Raw genomic sequence first — 19,793 nt, forward strand, 5'->3', positions numbered from 1 at the left:
TGTTCACTAATATAGCAATTAGTTTGCATTCCTGTAACTGTTACTGCAGCTGATTTATATATTTTTTTTAATACCGTACATTGATGACCTTGTCACTTTTTTCTTTCATTGTGGGACTGCCATTAAGTGAGGGCTGTTTGGTAGCAAGAGTGATGGATGGGCAAATGGGAGAGAAAATGAGCCGGTCTAGGACATGGGGGGGTTTAGTGCAGGTGAGTTACTGTAGCTGGGGAGGAAGTTGTCTCAATATTGCTTCCTACAGAAACAGGCTTTATAGCTAGCTATAAGACAACCATATCTGAGAGAGTAGGTCACAGTCGCAGAGTCCATGCTTTTGGAATTTGGGACTATGTTGTTGGACTTTGGGAACCTGCAGCAGAGAAAGTGTAACAGATACCAATTTAAGAAGGTGGATGAATGCTAAGAAAGAAGGGAAAATTATTTTCTAGGTGTTTGATGCTTGTCTTTGCCTTAGTAAAAAAAAAGCAAAAACTGAAACCCCTTGCAATAAATGCATCCATTTAATTTGCTATATTAACAAAAAATATGCTAACTTAGATAAAGCTACTACTGTCTGTCAGTTGCTAAATACTAGTTAAAAAAAAAATCAACTAATCCAACTGTTGTGGTTTTTGTTTTTGTTTTTAAAGCTCCAGCGTAGTACTTCTTTAGCACTGGAATGCAGCTGTCCTGGTTTAGGCTTGAGTTAATTTTCTTCATAGTAGCTAGTGTGAGGCTATGTTTTGCATTTGTGATGACAGCAGTGTTGATAATACAGTGCTTGCACAGGGTCAAGGCCTTTTCTGCTCCTCATACTGCCCCACAAGTGAGCACTACTTTAATCTAAAACACTTGAATGAGTTTTGCTGAGCTCCTGAAAAAATAACCAGTTTACAGGTCTCCTTTGCCTGCCCAAACCATGTTGTAACTTTTAAAAATTTAAATGCTGTTTAATGTTTGGAAATAGTGGTATTAGAGGAGAAACCTTTTCTACTAGAGCAGTCATACTGCAACTATGACCCTGTGAGCTGTTTGTCTTTAGGGTGTCCCAAGGCTCCTGTATCCAGCCCAGTAGCTGGCATCTGCTGGGAAATGTCAGAGCCTGGTCTTAGAGGAAGAAATTCAGATTGCTCATGCTTAGAGTTGTTTAGACCTATGTGTTACTGTATTTTCTTGTTCGTTTTATTGCAGACCTGCTCTTCTTATAAATCTCAACCGGCACATCCACGCTAGGCTGTTAGACTGCTGTGTTACTAAACTTGAAATTATGTGATACTCTTGGGAAGCCTGATTTCTACTGTTATGCTGACCTAATCCTTCCAAAATACTGCATGCAGAATCCCAGTGATTCTACTGAACAGTTGGTAACAAATTGTTCGTGGAGCGACCTTAAATGATCCAGTGCAGGAGCTATAACAGGAGCAAAAGGACCAGAGGGAGCTCTGGCAACAGCAGCCCTTCCTCTCTGACTTACGACACTCTGCCTTATGCAGAATAAGTTAAAAACCATTCTTCAGCTGAAGCCACGTGAGCTATAATGGGCTCCAAAGAACTCAGTAGCGTGAAAAAAACCTTTCATGGGCTCATGTAGCAGCAAGTGTTGTAGATGAAGAATGTAGGGTTTACCAAAATCTTCTAGCTGTACAGATACTACTGGAGTTGTCCTCCCTGAAGTGAGGGGGAAAGAAAAAAATGAGAGTCCCATACTGCCATGGGTAGACTCAGCATAATCTTTGAACAAAAAAATTAGAGTAAGGATAGCATAGGAACCTCTAACCTGTTTTTAAGAGTCATGGTCAGTTCCTCAATAAAGCTGTGTCTTTTGGTGTGAAGAACACATGCATGTGTCATTACTTTCTACAAAAGCATGTGTTTGAATGCGTAGCTGGCTTTGTGGTCCAAGGATGTTCCTATCTTGCTGGGCAGGGAACCTAAAAGCCAGCTGCAGCTTTCCTACAGGTTCCTCAAGTCAGGCTCTAAAACCTTACCTAGGCAGTATGTGTGTTTTAAAATTGATACAGTTGTGTGCGAAATCTAGGGAAGGGCTCAAAAATACTTTGGTTTTCTTAATATGCTGGGAACCTGCAGCAGTGGAACAATTTCTTGTGGTTTCATGATGGATTTTGAAGGTGAATTGGAATGAAGGAGGGGAAATGCTGGTTTTATTTTATTGCAACCATTTCTGTAGTGTATTTTCCTTAACTACATCTAGGTTTTCTTCATAGTGACAGCCTTTTTTGGCACTGGAAACATAGCTTCTATAAACAGGTAAATTTTATTAATTTATTTGAGACAGAGTACAAAAAATTCTTCCTGCAGACATACTAAATGTAAATTTAGTTAGCAAAAGCAGGGCAGCAGAATCAAAGCAGTCATCAGAAGGATAATTTATTTTGCTTCTACTCTCTGCCTCATCTTCCCTAATAGCCTGAGCTTGTTGGTTGTGAGGTTGTCTCAATTCCATTAGATGCTATCAACAGGATGAACAGAGAAAACTTGGTTGCCCACCAACAGCATGGCACCTTGAAAAGCAATCAAAGAAAAACTGTAGAGAAAAAAAGGTGAGGTTGGCAGTCCCTGCTGATTTAATATTTCACCAAGAGAAGATAAAATTAGAAGCCTTGTTTAAAAATGTATATACAACCCAGTGTGTTGCAGGGTAATTAAAAGCTGGGATTTTTTAAATGGAAAATGCCATTTCAAAAATATGTAATGTCTTTTTCATGTTTCTCTAGTTTTGATCCTGCTTCTGTCTATTGTTTCTTGACTGTGTTCAGTCCCTTCATGATGGGAGGCTTACTTTTACTGAAGGTTAGTAATCTTACCTTGGTGAAATTTTTTCAAAGAACTTTGGAATAAATAATACATAAATTAAAAATGCATGGTTGCTATTTTGCAGTTCACAAAAACATATATATGTATTTGAGCTTCATTAGACTTCTTAACCATGTGTGAAACTTTCAGTCTGAGTGTAGCTTTCTAGAGAGATCATTCTCTTTTTCCGAAAGAAGCTGAAAGGCATGGAAGTGTAATTTAACAGTATTAGGTCAGTTTATTGTATTAAAAGGGAAATTTCAAATGTTGAAAATACTTTATTAATTTTTAAAATTATAGGCTTTTCCTGTAGCATAATATCAACAGAAATGTTGAGGATATATATAATTAGCTCTATGTATATTACATTAGAGCATTGAATGTTCACTATACTGATTAGGTTGTCATTTTACAATGGCTGTTATTTTCTCTATTTTTTAATAGTCTGTCAGAGATTGGTTTGCAGGCAAGGTGTGATAACTCTTTTCTAGTATTGAGTAAAGGATCTGCCAAAGGGGTGAAGTGGGACACTGAATTTATTGGTTATTACTGAAATAAGCAGTATTTTCTACCACTGCCCCAGAGAAAGCAGACTGAAGTTACAGGTACACTACATGTTGTCCCACAAGACACAGACCAATAGTGCAAACCTTCTGGATGCGAGTAGACAAGTTTTATACACTGCTAACAAAAGGATTGCAAATCAGCTTTGGAAAAAGCAAAAGCTTCTAGTTGTTTTGTTCTTAATTTTCTGAGCCATTTACATTTGTTTGACTTGGCTCTGGAGGGGCAGTGTGACCCTTGCCTTATTGAATACCTTCTGTATTTAGACTTTTTTATGGTTGTGATGGGATTGTCCTTTCACAATTTGAACTCTGTAGCCTGTCATGTGAGATGCTGGATCTGAAAAGGTCTGTCTTGTAGCCTTGTTGATGTGTTTATCACTAGTGCTAAAATGGATAAACAAAGTAAGAATATGTTTTAATTATAATTTTCCATATTACCTCATAGCTTATTTCACTGCAGTTCAGCTATGACCATGGAAAGGGGGTTTTTATTCATTAACTGAAAATGTTTCCTCCAAAATTATTTTCTATCCTGTCTAGCCAATATTTTATTTTGTAATATACCTATTTCCACAGTCTGTCCATGTTCTTTTTGTAAATATGACTGTAAGCCAAAATGTATCTTGTGTTTTGAACAGGTTGCAATCCCATTTGTTCTGGTATCATGTGCTTTCGAAGCTGTTCAGGTCACAACACAGCTGTCTTCTAAGAGGTACATTACATGCTGTATTTCTGCATTAGTAAGGGTTTCAAATCTATTTTGGAAGAATTCAGAATTTTCAAATCTCAACGTAAAGTTTAAAAAACCTATTAGATCGCATTTTTGCTTTTATTTGTTTTTAGGGCGTGGGGTTTTGTTCAGTGATTTCTGCAGGCTCAGGGGTTGTTTTTGCTTAGTGATAAATGAGTATAAATTGAAGATATTTAACGTTCTTCATTGCTAATACACAGAAGGACCCTTTTTCCTCCATAATGTTAAAAATGAGCCAGATTTAAACTGATTTTTACTTTATACTGCATCTCTGCATATAGCATGGTACTTTTTATATAGCCCATTTGTAATGTAACTGATTTATAGCTTTGTAGCACTGACCTCACTACAAACAGCATTAAAAAAAAAAGCACTGGATGTCCTTGCATTGCGGTTCAGTGCTTCCCAGATGTGTTCAGTATTACATATTTTTTGCAGTAGGAGCAAGTGACTGCCAGTCCTTTTCCTATCTCTGAGGACTTTTCAGAGATGAAAGTATGGGTGCCCAGCCTCACACAGTGCTGTATCCAGACTTGAAATATCCTCACGTTTTTCCTATCTCAAGACTTGTATGTTGTTAGCCCTGCTCACCCCATTCAGCAGACCCAGTGCACATGACTGAATCCTCTGCTCATGGTGTGATATTATGGATGGTGCTGAGATGGAGGAGGTCCCTGTCAGCCATGCGGCTTTGTCACTGTGGGCTGTTGTGTGGGGTTGACCAGAAGTCCTGCTGTGTGTGGCAGGGGGCTTTGGGGATTTTCTCCTGTGTATTGCTCAGCTGAGCATGAGGAAGCTGCCCTCACTTGCTGTGATGCCCTCTGCTTTTTGGTTTGCTTTCATCCTGCCTGTTGTCTCCTTATACAACACCACCCCTACCAAAAGAGAGATGGGGCGGCCCAAAATCTGATTCCCTGTTTGCGTGGCAGCACGATGCTCCCCACCCCTTTTAACTGCTCTGCCTTAGCTGTGTGCACTGTGCCTGTATCATCCTTGGACCCCCAAGGAAGGCTGTTCATCCTCATCCTTAAGGCTTGTACAAGAGTAGGGCTGCATTGAGAACCTGGGATTGCTCAGATGACCAGCTAGTGGTTTCCATTTCTAGGGCTCAAGCATCATAAAGGTCAGCATTTCCCAATTTGTGAATGCTTGCCTTGGCAGCACTGGTGATATTGCAAACTTTTATGGAATGTGCATCTGAGTGTGTGAGAGAGGAAATGATACTGCCTTCATAAACCAGGGGACACAGGTATTTCTGTGCCACTTCATGAGGCTGTGGCTGTAACTCTGTCTGGTGTTTGTGCCAGCTTCATTTAGCTCTGCTCAGGTAACAAATGCAGTGATACTACCACAGACAGCATCTGCCTGGGAACAAAGCAGAAACCGCAGGGCGCACCCGGGATCCCTGGAGAGGTTGTGCTCTGATTGTCAGCACATCCTGAAGTCTGTGCTGCACTTCTTACTGCTTTTGCTGCCCCTGCTAGATAAATTAAGCCATCACTGGGAACAATCTTGTCTTTGCAGTGTATAATCATGCCCTGAAATTAGTCTTGTCCTTCCTGCAGTTCAGAACGGCAAAAAGTGGATTTTTGTGATTTGAAAAATTGCTCCCAAACTCCCTGTTTACAGATTAAAAGACCTTTTTTTTTTTTTTTTTTTTCCAGTGGGGAATATTCTGTCCCAATATGTTCTTGGAGCTTGTCTGTAGAAAAAACAGCCCTCTGAGTGCTTCCTAAGCACTATGGTTGCAACATCCTATCTATCTGAGCTGTAGGTTAGCAGAGAGAAGCCTTTCCCTGTGTCTGAGATACAGTTGGTTTGTTGCATCCTGATTTACTAATGAAGCACAAATGATGTAGGCAATATCAGAAAGTTCCTCATTTGGAGACACTGGTGTGGATATCTCACCAGTACATGATCTTGCAATGCTGCAGCAGGACATTTTCCAAAGAAGCATTTGTAGTTTTATGATGGTAGTACTGATAAATTAGCTGTATTCTAGTTAAAGACTTTTGTTAATGGATCAGCTGTTTGCAACATTACTTCGGTGTCATTAACTTAGAAACCGGTTTTAACCTGTTATAGCAATTACTTTCATGTAATTTAGGATTTACATAGTTTGAGGAAAAGAAGATTAGGTTAATGGGGGGGAAAAAATAGCTCTGCCTCCTCCCTTCTGGTTCTTTTTACTAGCCTAAGCCTAATTTCCAGAAGTAAACTGCTACCTGTAAAGAGGCCCATGGTTTGGGAGCCTACCGCCAGAATGCTAGGTGTTCTGGAGCAGGTCATGGGCATCCTGAGGCTTGGAAGGGGGCAAACAGCTCCTTCAGCAGCCTGTAACCCAGCAGTCAGAGATGTCTGTCAAGGTGGGATTGATCACCTCAGGTACCTGCCAAACTGCTTTGCTCACTTTTGAGTCCGTCATGAAGCCCCTAAATTATCTGGATTTTATTTGGTCCAACCAGCACACAGCTCTCCCCATCAGGAATGGGCAGGTGCTGTTCATAAGATTATTTTATTCTCTGAAAAATGACTCATGCTAGGTTTCTCCACTGCAAAATTGAAATTCTGTTACTGTGAAATTATAAATGCCAGATGTTCTAGTCATGTATTTTCATTGTCTTCTAGTAGATTGAAATGTACCTGAGTGTTTGAAAGGTAAATGCAAGAAGACTTATCTTACTTTAATTTCTTTCTGTGGGTTTTAATAACCTCTTTTAGTAGCTGTGGCTGTAAAGAAAGGCTGATGGTCTGACTTTGCTGGGTTTTTTTCTTTGCAGCCTTTTCCTCATTGTTCTTGTGATTTCAGACATTATGGCTTTGGTAAGTTGTTGCACATTCTCTTCAAGTAAGATCAAGAAGCAAAGAGTTCTAATTCCATCAAGAGAGATCTGAATTTGTTTCAGACTTCAAAGTTTTTCTAACTAGGGCAGAGAATTGGATTGAAATCCTAGCATAACTTAGAGATAAAACTCTTCCAATCACTGCTTTTCAAATTTCATGTAATTAATGCTTCTGAAGATGTAATGTTCTTATAATAATAAGAGACAAAAATGAAGTAATAAGTTAACATTTGGAGTTCCTCCTGTGCTTTATGATCAAATTCCTTGAAAAAAATTAAACAAGAACATAATTTTTTGCTGTGTGCAAGGTTTAGTTAATTGTTCAGGAATTCTCAACCTTTTACCCACACCAGCTTCTCTTGAAAAAGAGAGGAAAAGTAGAAATGCTTTACCCACCAGCTCCATTAGACTTGGAGATGAGCAACATCCAAAAAGACACTTTGTCCCCTTTGTAATAAGCTGTCAGGAAATGCTATCTTCAGAAAGCCTGCATCCACAAACCAAACTAGCCAAAACAACCCAAAGCTGAATAATCCCCCAACACAGTTTTTGCAGATTAAAAATATGTTTTTGTTGCCCACTCCAGCTGTCTTCAAATCATCAAACACTGCCACTGGTAAATAGAAACCTTTTCAAATCAGCAGGTAGAGCTGGTGTTGTCACTTTATACATGCTGGTTTTGTTTGTCCCTTGGAGTAAGCATTCCTGATCTTATTTTCTAGTACAGTGTGATCTGTAAATATCACTTCATAGGAAAAACAGCAAGTAAAAACCAAATAATTGCTAATTTGTCTATAGAGTGAGAAAAGGAGAAGGTATGGTAGTGTCCAATTTCAAAAAAGTCTATGTGACTAATCTGTTTTTGGGTAACTTCCACAGGAAAAGAAATAATACACCAACAAACCACATTCATAACATTTCACTAACAAAATCAGTATAATTAAACCAAAAGAAGACTACAGGTATTTACTGGTGTGTAGCAAGCCCCATTATATCCAGGTCTTATATCTCATGTATTCTCCTATTTTGGTTTAAGTATTTTGGAACAATTAGCAGGTATGTACTTGGTGTACAAAGGAAAAAAGAAATTACCAAAGAGGTTTGTAGGAGATGTGTGGAACTTTGTCAAAAAAAAGATAAAGTAGGAACTAAATCAAGAAAAGAGAAAGTAGCAGGACCAAAAGAGACCATGTTTGTAGTCTTAAATCAATGAGACCACCAACTAGAATTAGAGGAGTTCACTGATAGGTAAGTACTATCTTCTCCCAACATTATTCCCACTTTACAGGTGGAGAACTGCCAGAGTTGCCCAAAGACATTTGTGTTGAAATTCCATGAAAACTTCTAGCATTATGCATTATTTGGCATGTTGTTATTTCAAACAATAAAGTGGCTTGGCTTTTCTTATTTAAAAGGTTCTGGTATTCATCTGGTTTTTGCAAGCCAAGTCCATCTCTTGATGGTTTTGTTTGCTATCATGTTAAACCTGTTTCTGGTTCCTAGACTATTCTTTACTGTGGTCCAAATAATCAGTCCTGGAAAGGTCTTATGCTTATTCTATGTGAAGAATTAGAAATTTGGAGTGAGCAGCCTTAAATTTTGGGGTTGTGCAGTGTTGATGTACTAATCAAAGTTGTTTTATTTCCTAGCATTTTTTCTTTTTGGTTAAAGATTATGGAAGCTGGCTGGATATTGGCACAAGGTACAGTACTTTTTTGCTTCTGTTGCATTTTTAAAACTTCATGGGTTCATACTACTGTTTATCTACTCATAATTCCTGTAATTTTTTCAAATTGCTCTGCTTAATCAAATGCTTCAGGGAGGTTCCACATACTTTAAACACACGTGCACACATATGTATACATATCCCAAACTAAAATTTGTGTCTTAAAATCTGTGCCAGAGCAACACAGAGTAAGTAATAAATCCAGCATCACAAGTTAGTAGGATTTATTTGAAGAGTAATTACACAGAAAGTATTTAAATTAATGTTTTACCTTTTTCATTAGTTGTAATCACTGTTAAAATAACAATTCATTGAAGTTGTTAATTATCTTGTATCTAGTTAAGCCTCCATGTACAGTTCACTGTGAATTAGTGAACCCTGTGTAAATATGATGGTGGCTACCAAGGCCCATGCACTTTTCCTCCCCCTAGTTGGGGAAGAGTTTAGCATTTAAACATAGCAATCCCAACTAAAATGAGAGAGTTTGTTTTGCATTGAGTCATATTAACCTCAAATACAAGGAATACACATTTCAGATTTACCTTCCCTGAGTTGTGGAAATAGATAAAATGCTGTAATAAGCTTAGTAGGGAATGTGCTGTTACTAATCCAGCCAATCTGGTCACTTGATAGTGTTATTTAAGCAGAAGCTGAATAGTGAGCCATTGTTAATATTCTGTTTAGTCTACATATACTCTGTGCTTTGCTTTTGTGAGCCTAGAGGTTCCCAGCAGCGTGTGCACACGTGTTCTGCCTGCTTTCTGTGGAGGTTCCAGTTCCTGCTCATCCTTACCTTTTGAAGGTTCCTGGTGGGCAGAGGTACCCTTAGATTAAACAGTGAAAATGTCACTTTAGCATCACACTTCCTTGCTGTGCTCAGTTGATGGCAAGTCTGAGGGCTTCATCCTTTGGTTTGAATTCCTCTGCAGGTTAATAAGGATATTAAAGCCCTCAGAAAATTTCTATTCTGTTGGGTGAGATTTTTGTAATTGGGACTTAGCAAAAGTATAAATTGTTACAAGTACCCAGAAACCTCCTCTCTGATATATTGTCTTCATAGCCAGAGCTTTTACAACAGTAACGCCTTGCTGGATCTATTTCGCCTGGCAGGTTGCCTTATTCTGAAGAGTTTAGGAGAGCTCATTACGCATTCTGCCTTTCCGTGTGTGTGTTTTGATCACTGAAGAAAGCACCAAAAGAGGCTTTTTGAAAGCATAATTTGTGATTAATTTTTAACATGCAAATTCATAATGTTCAGGCAACCTCTGTCATTACTTCACTTTTGAGTGCTTGACTCTACCACCTATGTTATTTTATTGTAGTCTCTTTATATATGTTTTATATGTAGGTGTGTATATGCACATAAGAAAAATAATTAGGTTGCGTGAGAAAGGGAGTGAAGCCATAAGTGTGGAGGGAGCTAAGTGGTCCTTCTTTTATCTAGCATGAGTGTTATTTTGGCACAAGAACTTTCTCCTCTGAGCAGATTTCTAATGTGTAATCCTCAGGCTTGGCAAAATTAGCAGGCAACAGCAGAAGATTTTTTTTGTTTGTTCCTGAAATGGAAGATGAACTTCACGGGTATTTGGGTGATTCCCAAAACCAGTGGGAGTGAGATACTAACATAGCTCTTTCCTGTCCTCCTGTTGCATGTGCAGTGACATTCTCTGCTCTGTGGCATTCTCATTGCAGTCCTGTCTGTTGCTGTTTTAACAGCAAAGTCTGAAAATACCGTGTCTCAGTTGACGTTTTCCATGTTGCCAAAACTTTCCTGAGAATTACAGCAGTCTAAGGGATAGCTGCTCTCATTTTTTCTTGTCACACTGATAGGAAGTGTATATGTGTGTGTCAACAAAAATATCTGGATTTGTGTTATGTTACTGGTGACCACATCAGTAAAATGAGAGGTGGAAAACCAGCAGCTTAATTGCCTGGTGGAGGTTAATTCCTCTAAAGTCTCTGAGTCCAGTGGTGTGTATACTACATTTGTAAGGCTTCGATGTGTGTTTCCTTACTCATCCTGTTTAGTGGTGATGGGCTTTCCACAGTCTAAAAGTTCTGTATGTTCTCTCTCTTATTAAGAATATGCAAGTTGAGTAGGAGATCATTAGGCAATATTGGTTTTTCCAATAGCTAAGTTTCATGCAGATAAGCTGGCTTTAAATCCTCTGCAATAAAGACCTTCACTGCATTTTCACCTTGATGTTTTCTTTCCTAGTGGATCTTATTGTTTGGAAGAAAGGTTTGTTTACTGAACTGACATTTTCTGTTTTTAAAAATTTTATCCCTAACTCCTGGCTTTTACATCCTATTGTGCTATGCCTAACCATATGACATGATATTTTACCATGCCTCACATTTGCCTTAACAATGTGATGTCTACTGTCCCAGTGAAATTCAACATGTCACATAAGTATTGTCTTTGAATGGAAACCGATTTCTACCTCTTCCACTCTTCCAGTTTGTTAATGAAATGCTGAGCAACAACAGATCCAACATACAGTCCTCTATTACCTCATTCAGGAAAATATCAATGCACCACTGATTCCCTTGTCTCAGTAAATTATCAATTACCATAAATATTTATGGCTTCTTGGAAAGTTTTAAAGCCCCTTTTCTTAAGGATCATGCCAAAATCAATGTAAGCTTGTCTATCAGAGAATACTCTTCATTGTTTTGATATAATAATGGGATAATAATCTTGCAGTGAATGCAGAACTCAAAGCAGCAGCTTACGCAAACTTCTAAGGTCTGCTAGCCTTGCCCTCTACCTATATACCTTGAGATAACATGAATTGCATCATATACCCTAGAAGAACACACTATTACATTTCTTAAAAACAACAATGTAATTTCTATAGTGTTTTGATGTGTCAATGTGTAATACATGATCATGAGAAGTTTATTCTGACATATCCTTTTATTTTTGAATAACAGCCAAATGGAATAGCTAGCTTTTCAGCTTGTCACTAAAATAATTTCTTTGCAGCTTAAAAGGTGTATTTGTCTATCTCTATCTATAGATTTCCAGAAAGAGCAAAGTAGCCTTTAAAGCCTACTATATCTTTATAGTATGTGCACTTTGTAAATAGTTGTATAACCTGATGGTAAAGATAAACCTTAAAGGTTCTTTATATGGCTATTATATAGCTTTTTACAGACATATACTGTAATATTCCTTCTCTTTATGGCTGCTGGAAGATAAAGATATGATCTTAACTGTTGTTCTGGAGTTGTAAAGGTCAGGGGACATAAATAAAGTACAAAAATGGTTTTTTCAGGTTTTAGAAATATCAGAATCTATTTCAGGGTTGGGATGCTGGGGCTTCTACATCACACTGTTAAAACAAAAGTTTTGTGATTTGTTTTTGGTGAAACTGAGGAGAGGCATCCTGGCTGGAAGAGCAGGAAACTTAAAATTCAGAATCTAAATCTGAGGTCTCAGTGTGTGCTTGGGAACAGTTCAAAGAGCATGTCTTGTAGAAATAATATCTCCAGACTCTTCTGGAGAGTGTTCATCCAAGTCCTTGCATAAGTTTTTGTTTTACTTATTTTGTTTCTAGTTTTTTTAAAATGCTATGGTGACTTATTCCATCTTCTTGTCTTTCCAGCTTCTAATCAGGTCTGTCATCTTAGGAATTAGCCTGTCTTGGGAGAAAGCCAGGTTTTGGAGCAAGATTGATTCCCACTGCTTACCTCTCTCATTTTTTTAAATATCTTAGATTCTTCTTGTCTTTGATTCTTCTTTCCCACCAATATACACTTTCACAAAGCCAGAGGTGGTAGTACCTCATATGTTCTCCTTATGGTTTCTTGCCACTGAAACTGGTGTCTTACTCCCTGGTAAAAAGTCTTCCTACTACCAGCTTTGTCTGTTGACATTGATCCATACATGGAGCACTCACTCATTGAACAGTGCTGCCATACCGTAGGGTCATCCATGATCCCCCACACTTGCTACCTCTGCCATCTCATCCTTTATAAGCATTGCCCTATTGTGCCCCATTAAGCTATTCACTTGTACCTGTTTAATGGAGCTTCTTCCTCCACATGGATCTAATTTGCCTGGAGCCTAGAGTCTCACTCCTCCTCATTAGCTCAGGTTTGACTTCTGATACAGAAAGCTTGTTTTGAGAATTACCTCCTTCACTGTAACTACAGATCCAGTCAAGGGTGCAGGTTCTGAATTGTGTAGGGATCAAGATTTGACACTGCTGTTCTGGCGTATACCTGTAAGAGTCTTGTTTCCTTGTTTAAATACAGCATTACTCCAGCCTAAAAAGTAATTTACCAGGCAAAGCTGCCTGCAGGCAGTGCAGTACCAGTTGCTGAGAGCCCCAGAGAGGCTGGCTGTTTGTAATTACATGATAAGTAGATTGGAATTGTTTTTATTGTGCTCTATGGCATTATACATATATATATATATTTGAATGTCTCATATTTTATTAAAGGAGCATAGCTACGCAGACTTTAGCAGTATGGCAAGTGAGGAGTGTGTGCAACACTCTTCTTTACAAAAGTATGGAAGATCCAGTCCCTCAGCTGACAGGTGGCTAAGCAGAGTTTGAAGATACCTTTTTGCTTTGACAAAGCCCTTCCCTCTGCCCCACCAAATCACTGATCATCTCTGAAGGAACTCCTTCTGGGGGGTGCACAGGAACTGATATGCCTGTCTGGGGACCATGCATGGTCTGTGATGGTTTTGGGGTATCTATGGGAATAAAGGCCAGGTCTTCATTTGGCTTGTGACTTTCAGATTTCTCATTCAAGCTGTCTTTGAAAGTTACAAGGAAAGTGGTGTTTGCTGTTTACATGAAAAACTACCATACTGGTGCCAGGTGAAAAGGAAAGCTGAGGTGTTACCTGTAAGGCAGGAGACACAGACACTAAGTGTCCAGTTATTTACTAGAGTGGCTGTTCCCTTAAGAGCCTTATCTACCTGTGGTGAGTGTACAGTCCCCAAGGGCACATTACACCATGAAGATAACTGCAGCAAGAGTTTGAGTTTCATCTGTCAATGTGTCCCTTCCCGTGGAGACCTGAAGCCAAGATTGCTACACACCCAGGTGGTCTTTCAAGGGCAGCTCTTGAGGGACTTTATCTTTGTTGTTGTAAATGTGCTGTGACCTGTCAAGCCCCAAGTGCACAGGTGATGCTAGGCTTTGTGCTGTCTTCATGCTCTCCCTGTGTCCCTTCTTACACTTTCCCCACAGAAACAGGATGTGTTGTAGATGTACTGTTCTGCCACTCATTGAGGTCTGAGCCTTTTTATGATAGTGGATTTTTTGAATTGTTTTCTGAAAACTATGTATTTCGAGCAAGCTATTTGTGAGATGTTTTAGTCAGACTCAAACACAAATCTTACAGCATGCATCTGGTCTGTTTTCATGTTCACCATATTTGGTCCTCTGGTCACAGCACCCCAGCTGTGGAAGAACTTTTTGGATTGCTTTTATTCTCACACTGGTTAGCGACCCAGCTTTGTTGAGAACTAGTGCTTCTCCACTTCACAGGGCTAAATTGTGCTAGGCTAGCGCCAGAGTTGTCACAGTCCCAGGGTTGTGAGGATTCATAGCATCGGCATTATGAGCTTTACTGCTCTTCTGTGGCTAAACTCTCAAACTGAATGAGTCCTCTGGCAGAAATTCCAGGTCATTAAGCCCAGCAAGCGTTTCTTGCAATCCTTTTTTGTGACTAAACCCAGGCTTCATCTGAAGTTACTCTGTTTGTCCTAAAAAGCCATCTACTTTGGGTGCATCAGGAGGTATGGGTACCTCTTGTGTCAGAGTGCTAGTTTCTTCACGAGTCCCAGGAAAAGCCAAAGCCATACTGGATGCATAATGGACACAGGTATAGCAGTATTTCATCTGCAGGTCTAACGTGAAATGTCACAGATTTTGGAAGATTTCTGGTTTCTAAATGACTAGTGGTTTACATTAACAGTGCCTTCAGATCTTACAGAATCACACAATGATTGAGGTGGGAAGGGACCCACTGGAGGTCACCTAGTCCAGCTTCCCTGCAGGGGAAGCAGGGTCGCCCAGAACACATTACTCAGGATTGTGCCCAGATGGCTTTTCTCCAGGGAAGGAGACTCCTCAGTCTCTCTGGGCAGCCTGTTTCAGTGGTCAGTCACCTGCAAAGTGAAGTTGTTCTTCCTCATGTTGAGGTGGAACTGCCTGTGTTCCAGTTTGTGTCCATTGCCTCTTGTTCTGTTGCTTGGCACGACCAAGAAGAGCCATCCATCCTCTTGGCACCCTCCTTTCAGGTACTGGTAGACATTGAAGAGGTCCCTTCTCACTTATTTCTTCTCAAGACTCAACAGGAGCAGCGCCCTCAGCCTTCCCTCATAAAAGAGATGCTCCAGTCTCTCAGTCCCTTGATCATCTTCTTAGCCCTCCACTGGACTTGCTCCAGGAACTCCATGTTTCTCTTGTGCTGAGGAGACCAGAACAGCAGCAGCACCCCAAATGTGACCTCACCAGGGCTGAGCAGAGGGGCAGAATCACCTCCTTTGACCTGCTGGTAACAATGCTCTTTCCAATGCACCCCAGGATATCCTTCTTGGCCACAGGGACACACTGCTGGCTCACGGACAGCTGGTTGTCCACCAGAACCTCAGGCCCTTCTCCACAGAGCTGCTCTACAGCAGGTCAGCCCCCAACCTGTCCTAGCTTGAGGTTATTCTTCCCCAGGTGCAGGACCCTGCATTTGCTTTTGTTGAATCTCAGGCAGTTCTTCTTCGCCCAGCGTTCCAACCGGTTGAGGTCCCTCTGAGGGGCTGCACAGCCCTCTGGGGTATCAGCCACTCTTCCCAACTTTGTGCTATCAGGGAACTTGCTGAGGAGGCATCTGTGCATGTCAGGTTTGAATGAATGGGCTGTAAGCCTTTCTCCAGACTTTATCCCTGCTCTCCTGGGTCAGGTATTCTTGAGAGCTAGCCTTGGCAGTGAAGGCTGAAACAAAGAATACATTCAGTATCTCAGCCTTTTCTGCAGCTGCTGTTGCAAGGGTCTCTGCTTAATTCAGTAGCAGGCCCACATTTTCCATAGTTTTCCTTGTGTTATTGATGTCTTTGAAGAAGCCCTTGTTATTCTTGACATCCTTAGCCAGATTAAATTCCAAATGGGCCTTGAACCCATTGAACACAGAATGCTAGTCTTAGTCTGACCCTAAATAGCCCATCTGTAACACCAGTGAATCTCAGGTAACAGAATTTGAGCAAGTGGAGAACAAGCTCCTGCTTGTTAACCTTTTAATCATTGGTGGCTTCAGGACATCCTAACCCGAGAGCTGCATTTTTGTATTGTGTTTGTTAGCCACTTTTTAACTCATTTCTTTAATCTCTTTGCATATGCTACCACAGCAGAGAATTCTACAGATTTTAGCGATGTTCAGTGAAAAAGTAATGGGGTTTTGGTTTGGTTTGTTTTTTTTTTTTTTCCCCTTAAGGCTACTTGTCACTAGAATAGTGTTTTCTCTAGAAAATTGCACTTCATCCGACATAAATATCTGAGTTGTCTTACTACCAAGGAATGTCTGCTTCATGGCAAGTTCTCTCTAGATTCTGTAATATAGTTGACAGCAAATTAAAGTTTTGCAATTATTTCACTCACATATACTGAATTATCCATTTGAATTAAAAGTACACCTGGTACTCTAGTTCACTTGGTGTGTGCCCAATTGTGTTTTCTGTTGTCCCCACTATTTTATTTTGTCAGAGACTTGGGTTTTTACATGTCAGGATTGCTGTAATACTTGTCTTCTAAGAGCAGTGTGTATAAAATTACATCCTAGGTGAACAATTAGGCCTGCTTAAAATGAAAAAAAAAATATTCATAGGGTGATTTATGTCAGGGGTTTTTTTCTTTACTCTATGAATTTCTATTTTTTTCTCATTTGTATCTATCTCTTCCTTGCAGCATCAGCCACTATGTGCTGGTGATGTCACTGACCATATTTATGATGGTGATGAATGGACTGGCCCAGCTGTTAACTACACAGAGACTTGGACTTCCCAGAAGGACTAAGCACCATTCCACGTGATAAAGCATCCTCAGGTTGCCTCTGAACCAACCTCCAGCTCTGGAATGTAAATAAGGGTTAATGGACTAGAGTGCCAAAATCCCATCCAGCGATCAGAGTGCTGTGCTGATACAGATTAAATGCTGTCACATGACTGAAATTTGCATTTGACGGTTGCCATTTAGATACCAATGGGAATATGGGAATAAAAAAGTCTCTTTATTCTTCAAGTGTACATATTTCTTGAAAACGAAAACAGCATGAAAATTCTTTTTAAAATACATAGGTAACTGTCTTTTAGGTTGGGTTTTTTGGGGAGGTGGGTTTTTTTCTTTTTTGGTTGTTATAATTTGGCTACCAGCTGTTTGTTCACACATACTCTCATTAGGCGCCTGCAAACTTCTAGCTTCATTTCATGTCTCACATAAGCACCTCCCAGACTAAGGCATGAATGAAATCAGTCTGGGCAGGTCACTGGTTTGTGTGTAACCGATGTGGCCCACGTGTTGGAATATCCCTGAAATGGGCTGTGCTTTTTGCAAGCCGTGTCAGCGTGCCCGTGAGAATATCTTGGGGCAGGTTAAGGCTGGTGTGCTGTGAGGTTGTTGCTGTAAGATATCTTTCAGCTCATCCTGCTGAGAATTGCTGCTGCTGACTGTGCTCTTCTGCTGCCTCCTGAGCTTGGATGGGCTGAGCAGCGTGACACTCAGGTAGCTGATCCAAATAAAAAAGAACCTGGTTAAAGAGCAGTCAAATTCCCTGGGTCAGCTCGTGACAGGGTGGGCAGGAAGGTTAGGGCTGATGGTTTCCATAGCAGCCCAGAGTTACATCAGCATAAAGAGGTCATGAAACTGCAGCTGGAGTTGCTGGTTTGCAGAAAGTGTTGCCATGTGGAGGCCTTTTTTTTTTTTTCTTTTTTTTTTTTTTATTTCCTTCTCTTTCTTTTCCTCTTGTGTTCTGCTCCTGATTACAAGTATCAGTAATGGCTACATAATGAATCTAATGCAGATTCACTGTATAATGATTACAAGTGAGATGCAAGGAAAAGAAAAAATGTTGTTCAGTCTGGCCCATTCTGTGATGGCATCACTAAAATTTGTGCTATGTAATATCCCTGTGTCACATTCCCAACTAGCAGCCAGGCCTTTCTATCTGGGAGCTGATACATATGGTGCATAATGCTGACAGCCAAGGCTAGACATGCATCAAGAAGGCTTCTCCAATGCTCTTTCCAGCCATCTGGCATTTGACCATGGTCACGTGTCTGTTAGACACGGAAAACTAGTCATCCCTCTGCAGGAAGGTTGGCTGGGGAAAACCAGTCACAAACTTCCATCTGCTTGTTGGGTACTAGAAAGAAATGGCGTCTTGGGGCTGCAGTCATCTATGCAGCTTCAGAGTGCCTCGTGAGAGTGTCTGAGTACTGCTAAGGGAGTCATTTTTTCCACTAGGTGGTGGTCCAGTGGTCTTACTGGGCATATTGCCTCACAGCTGGCCTCAGTCTCAGAAGATACTGTGCATTTGTTGCAGGCTGTATCTGCAGACTGCACACCTAGAGGTGGACATGTGTCTGGTGCTGGTGGTTGTACCCTACAGCCAAGACAAAGAGCAACCATGAGCAGCTGGAAAGTTGCCACTATGGCAGAGTCTGTGTATAGGCATGGGAATGTGCCACACTTGTTCCAGGATCCAGTGAGTGTCTGCCATGGAGACCTATCCTCACCTCAGCCTCACTTCACAAGTATCTACAACATACTGTATCATTGTGGTTACTTAGCATATCCTCAGGTTTCTGTGACCTAGCTGATGTCTTGAGGCCTCTGCCCACAGTGTTGTCCCCTCAATACACAAAGCCCTAAGCCTTTGACCTTCCCTGTCTCCATTGCTGGAGTGACTACTTTGCAGAACTAGTGTTTGTAGAACAAATTCACTCATGGGAGCAGCTGAACAGTTGGCATGATGTGATGTGAAGAAATTGACTGAAAAATTGGGAATGTGGGACTCATAGGGCTGCCACCCTTAAGTCACAGCTTCTGCAAGCTCGTCAAAAATTGGTCGTTATCTATGACAAGATAGATGTACCTACCTATTGGGATGTACCTATCAAGTGGATGTACCTACCTCTTGGGAGGTACATACCGCTGGCACTGTGGTGTCTCTGGGAGAATGCAGAGGAGCTCAAGGCTGATGCCTTTTTTTACCACACGGTAAATAAAGCAGCATCTCAGCCCACTGCGTCTGGTGCTGCTCATCTATGGTGGTAGGAATAATGTATATATTCTGGTATGCAGGCAAGTGGAAATGAATGTGCAAAGTACAACCTGCATCATTTATGCTTATGTGCCCATGGTTTCCATAGCACCTTTTTCTACAAAGTGAGTTTTGTTTCTTACATCCTTCCTTGTAAGATAATAAAGGGGACAATGAGCACAGGGGAATATTTGCAAAATGTGTGTTGTTTTTCCCCAGCGCTGCTCTGCAGGGGTTTGTTCTTGTTTGCCATTTGCTCTGGTTGGGCCATGGTGGTAGCAACCTCAGCTGCCCTTTTCCTTTCCCCCTCTGGTTCCTTGCATCTCTGTGCCATTTGTGAGTTCAGTTTCTATCAGAAGCCACGGGAATGCTGGATAGCAGCTCTCATGGAGAAGCAGAATTGGCTGTGCTATTCTTGTGTCTCCCCAGGGGAGGCTCTTGCTGGAGTCTTGGCCTGCACTTCTGGGTTGACTCCAGCATGGAGAGGTGTCAAAAATTCTCCCACTCAGCTACTTTACACAGCCCCATGGGGTGTGTGACAAAGTTGACTCTTCCCTCCTACAGATGTGTGTTCTCCAGAAACAAATGGTATCAGCAATAAAATGTCCTCCTCAACCTTAGCAGCTAAGGTCGGGAGTAAAATTTTGTGTTTGGATGGGTTTAAGCATTCTTTTGTTCTACTTGTGGGTCTTTAAGCATCATCATCCGTCTTCCTGGAGTCCCGACAGGATTCAGGCCGCAGAAGGGGGATTCTAATCCAGCAGAGGCTTCCAGTACATGTGAAGGGCATGAAGGCAGAATTACCCCAAGCCCTTCTG

At 40.7% G+C, this 19,793-nt stretch overlaps 1 protein-coding gene across 1 annotated transcript in view; it reads left to right on the forward strand.

The window, feature by feature from the left end:
* The window catches only part of PIGN (phosphatidylinositol glycan anchor biosynthesis class N), a 102,025-nt gene extending 85,070 nt beyond the window's left edge, over positions 1-16,955 (forward strand). The window contains exons 24-29 of the mRNA XM_033065539.1: positions 2,213-2,268; positions 2,736-2,811; positions 4,019-4,092; positions 6,912-6,954; positions 8,624-8,676; positions 16,623-16,955. Coding sequence (XP_032921430.1) covers positions 2,213-2,268; positions 2,736-2,811; positions 4,019-4,092; positions 6,912-6,954; positions 8,624-8,676; positions 16,623-16,746 — 426 coding nt within the window. The 3' untranslated portion in view covers positions 16,747-16,955. The remainder of the gene's footprint in view (positions 1-2,212; positions 2,269-2,735; positions 2,812-4,018; positions 4,093-6,911; positions 6,955-8,623; positions 8,677-16,622) is intronic.
* Positions 16,956-19,793: the final 2,838 nt, after the last annotated feature.

The sequence above is a fragment of the Catharus ustulatus genome, chromosome 1 (genome assembly GCF_009819885.2).
Source record: "Catharus ustulatus isolate bCatUst1 chromosome 1, bCatUst1.pri.v2, whole genome shotgun sequence".
In the NCBI taxonomy this organism is placed as follows: Eukaryota; Metazoa; Chordata; class Aves; order Passeriformes; family Turdidae; genus Catharus; species Catharus ustulatus.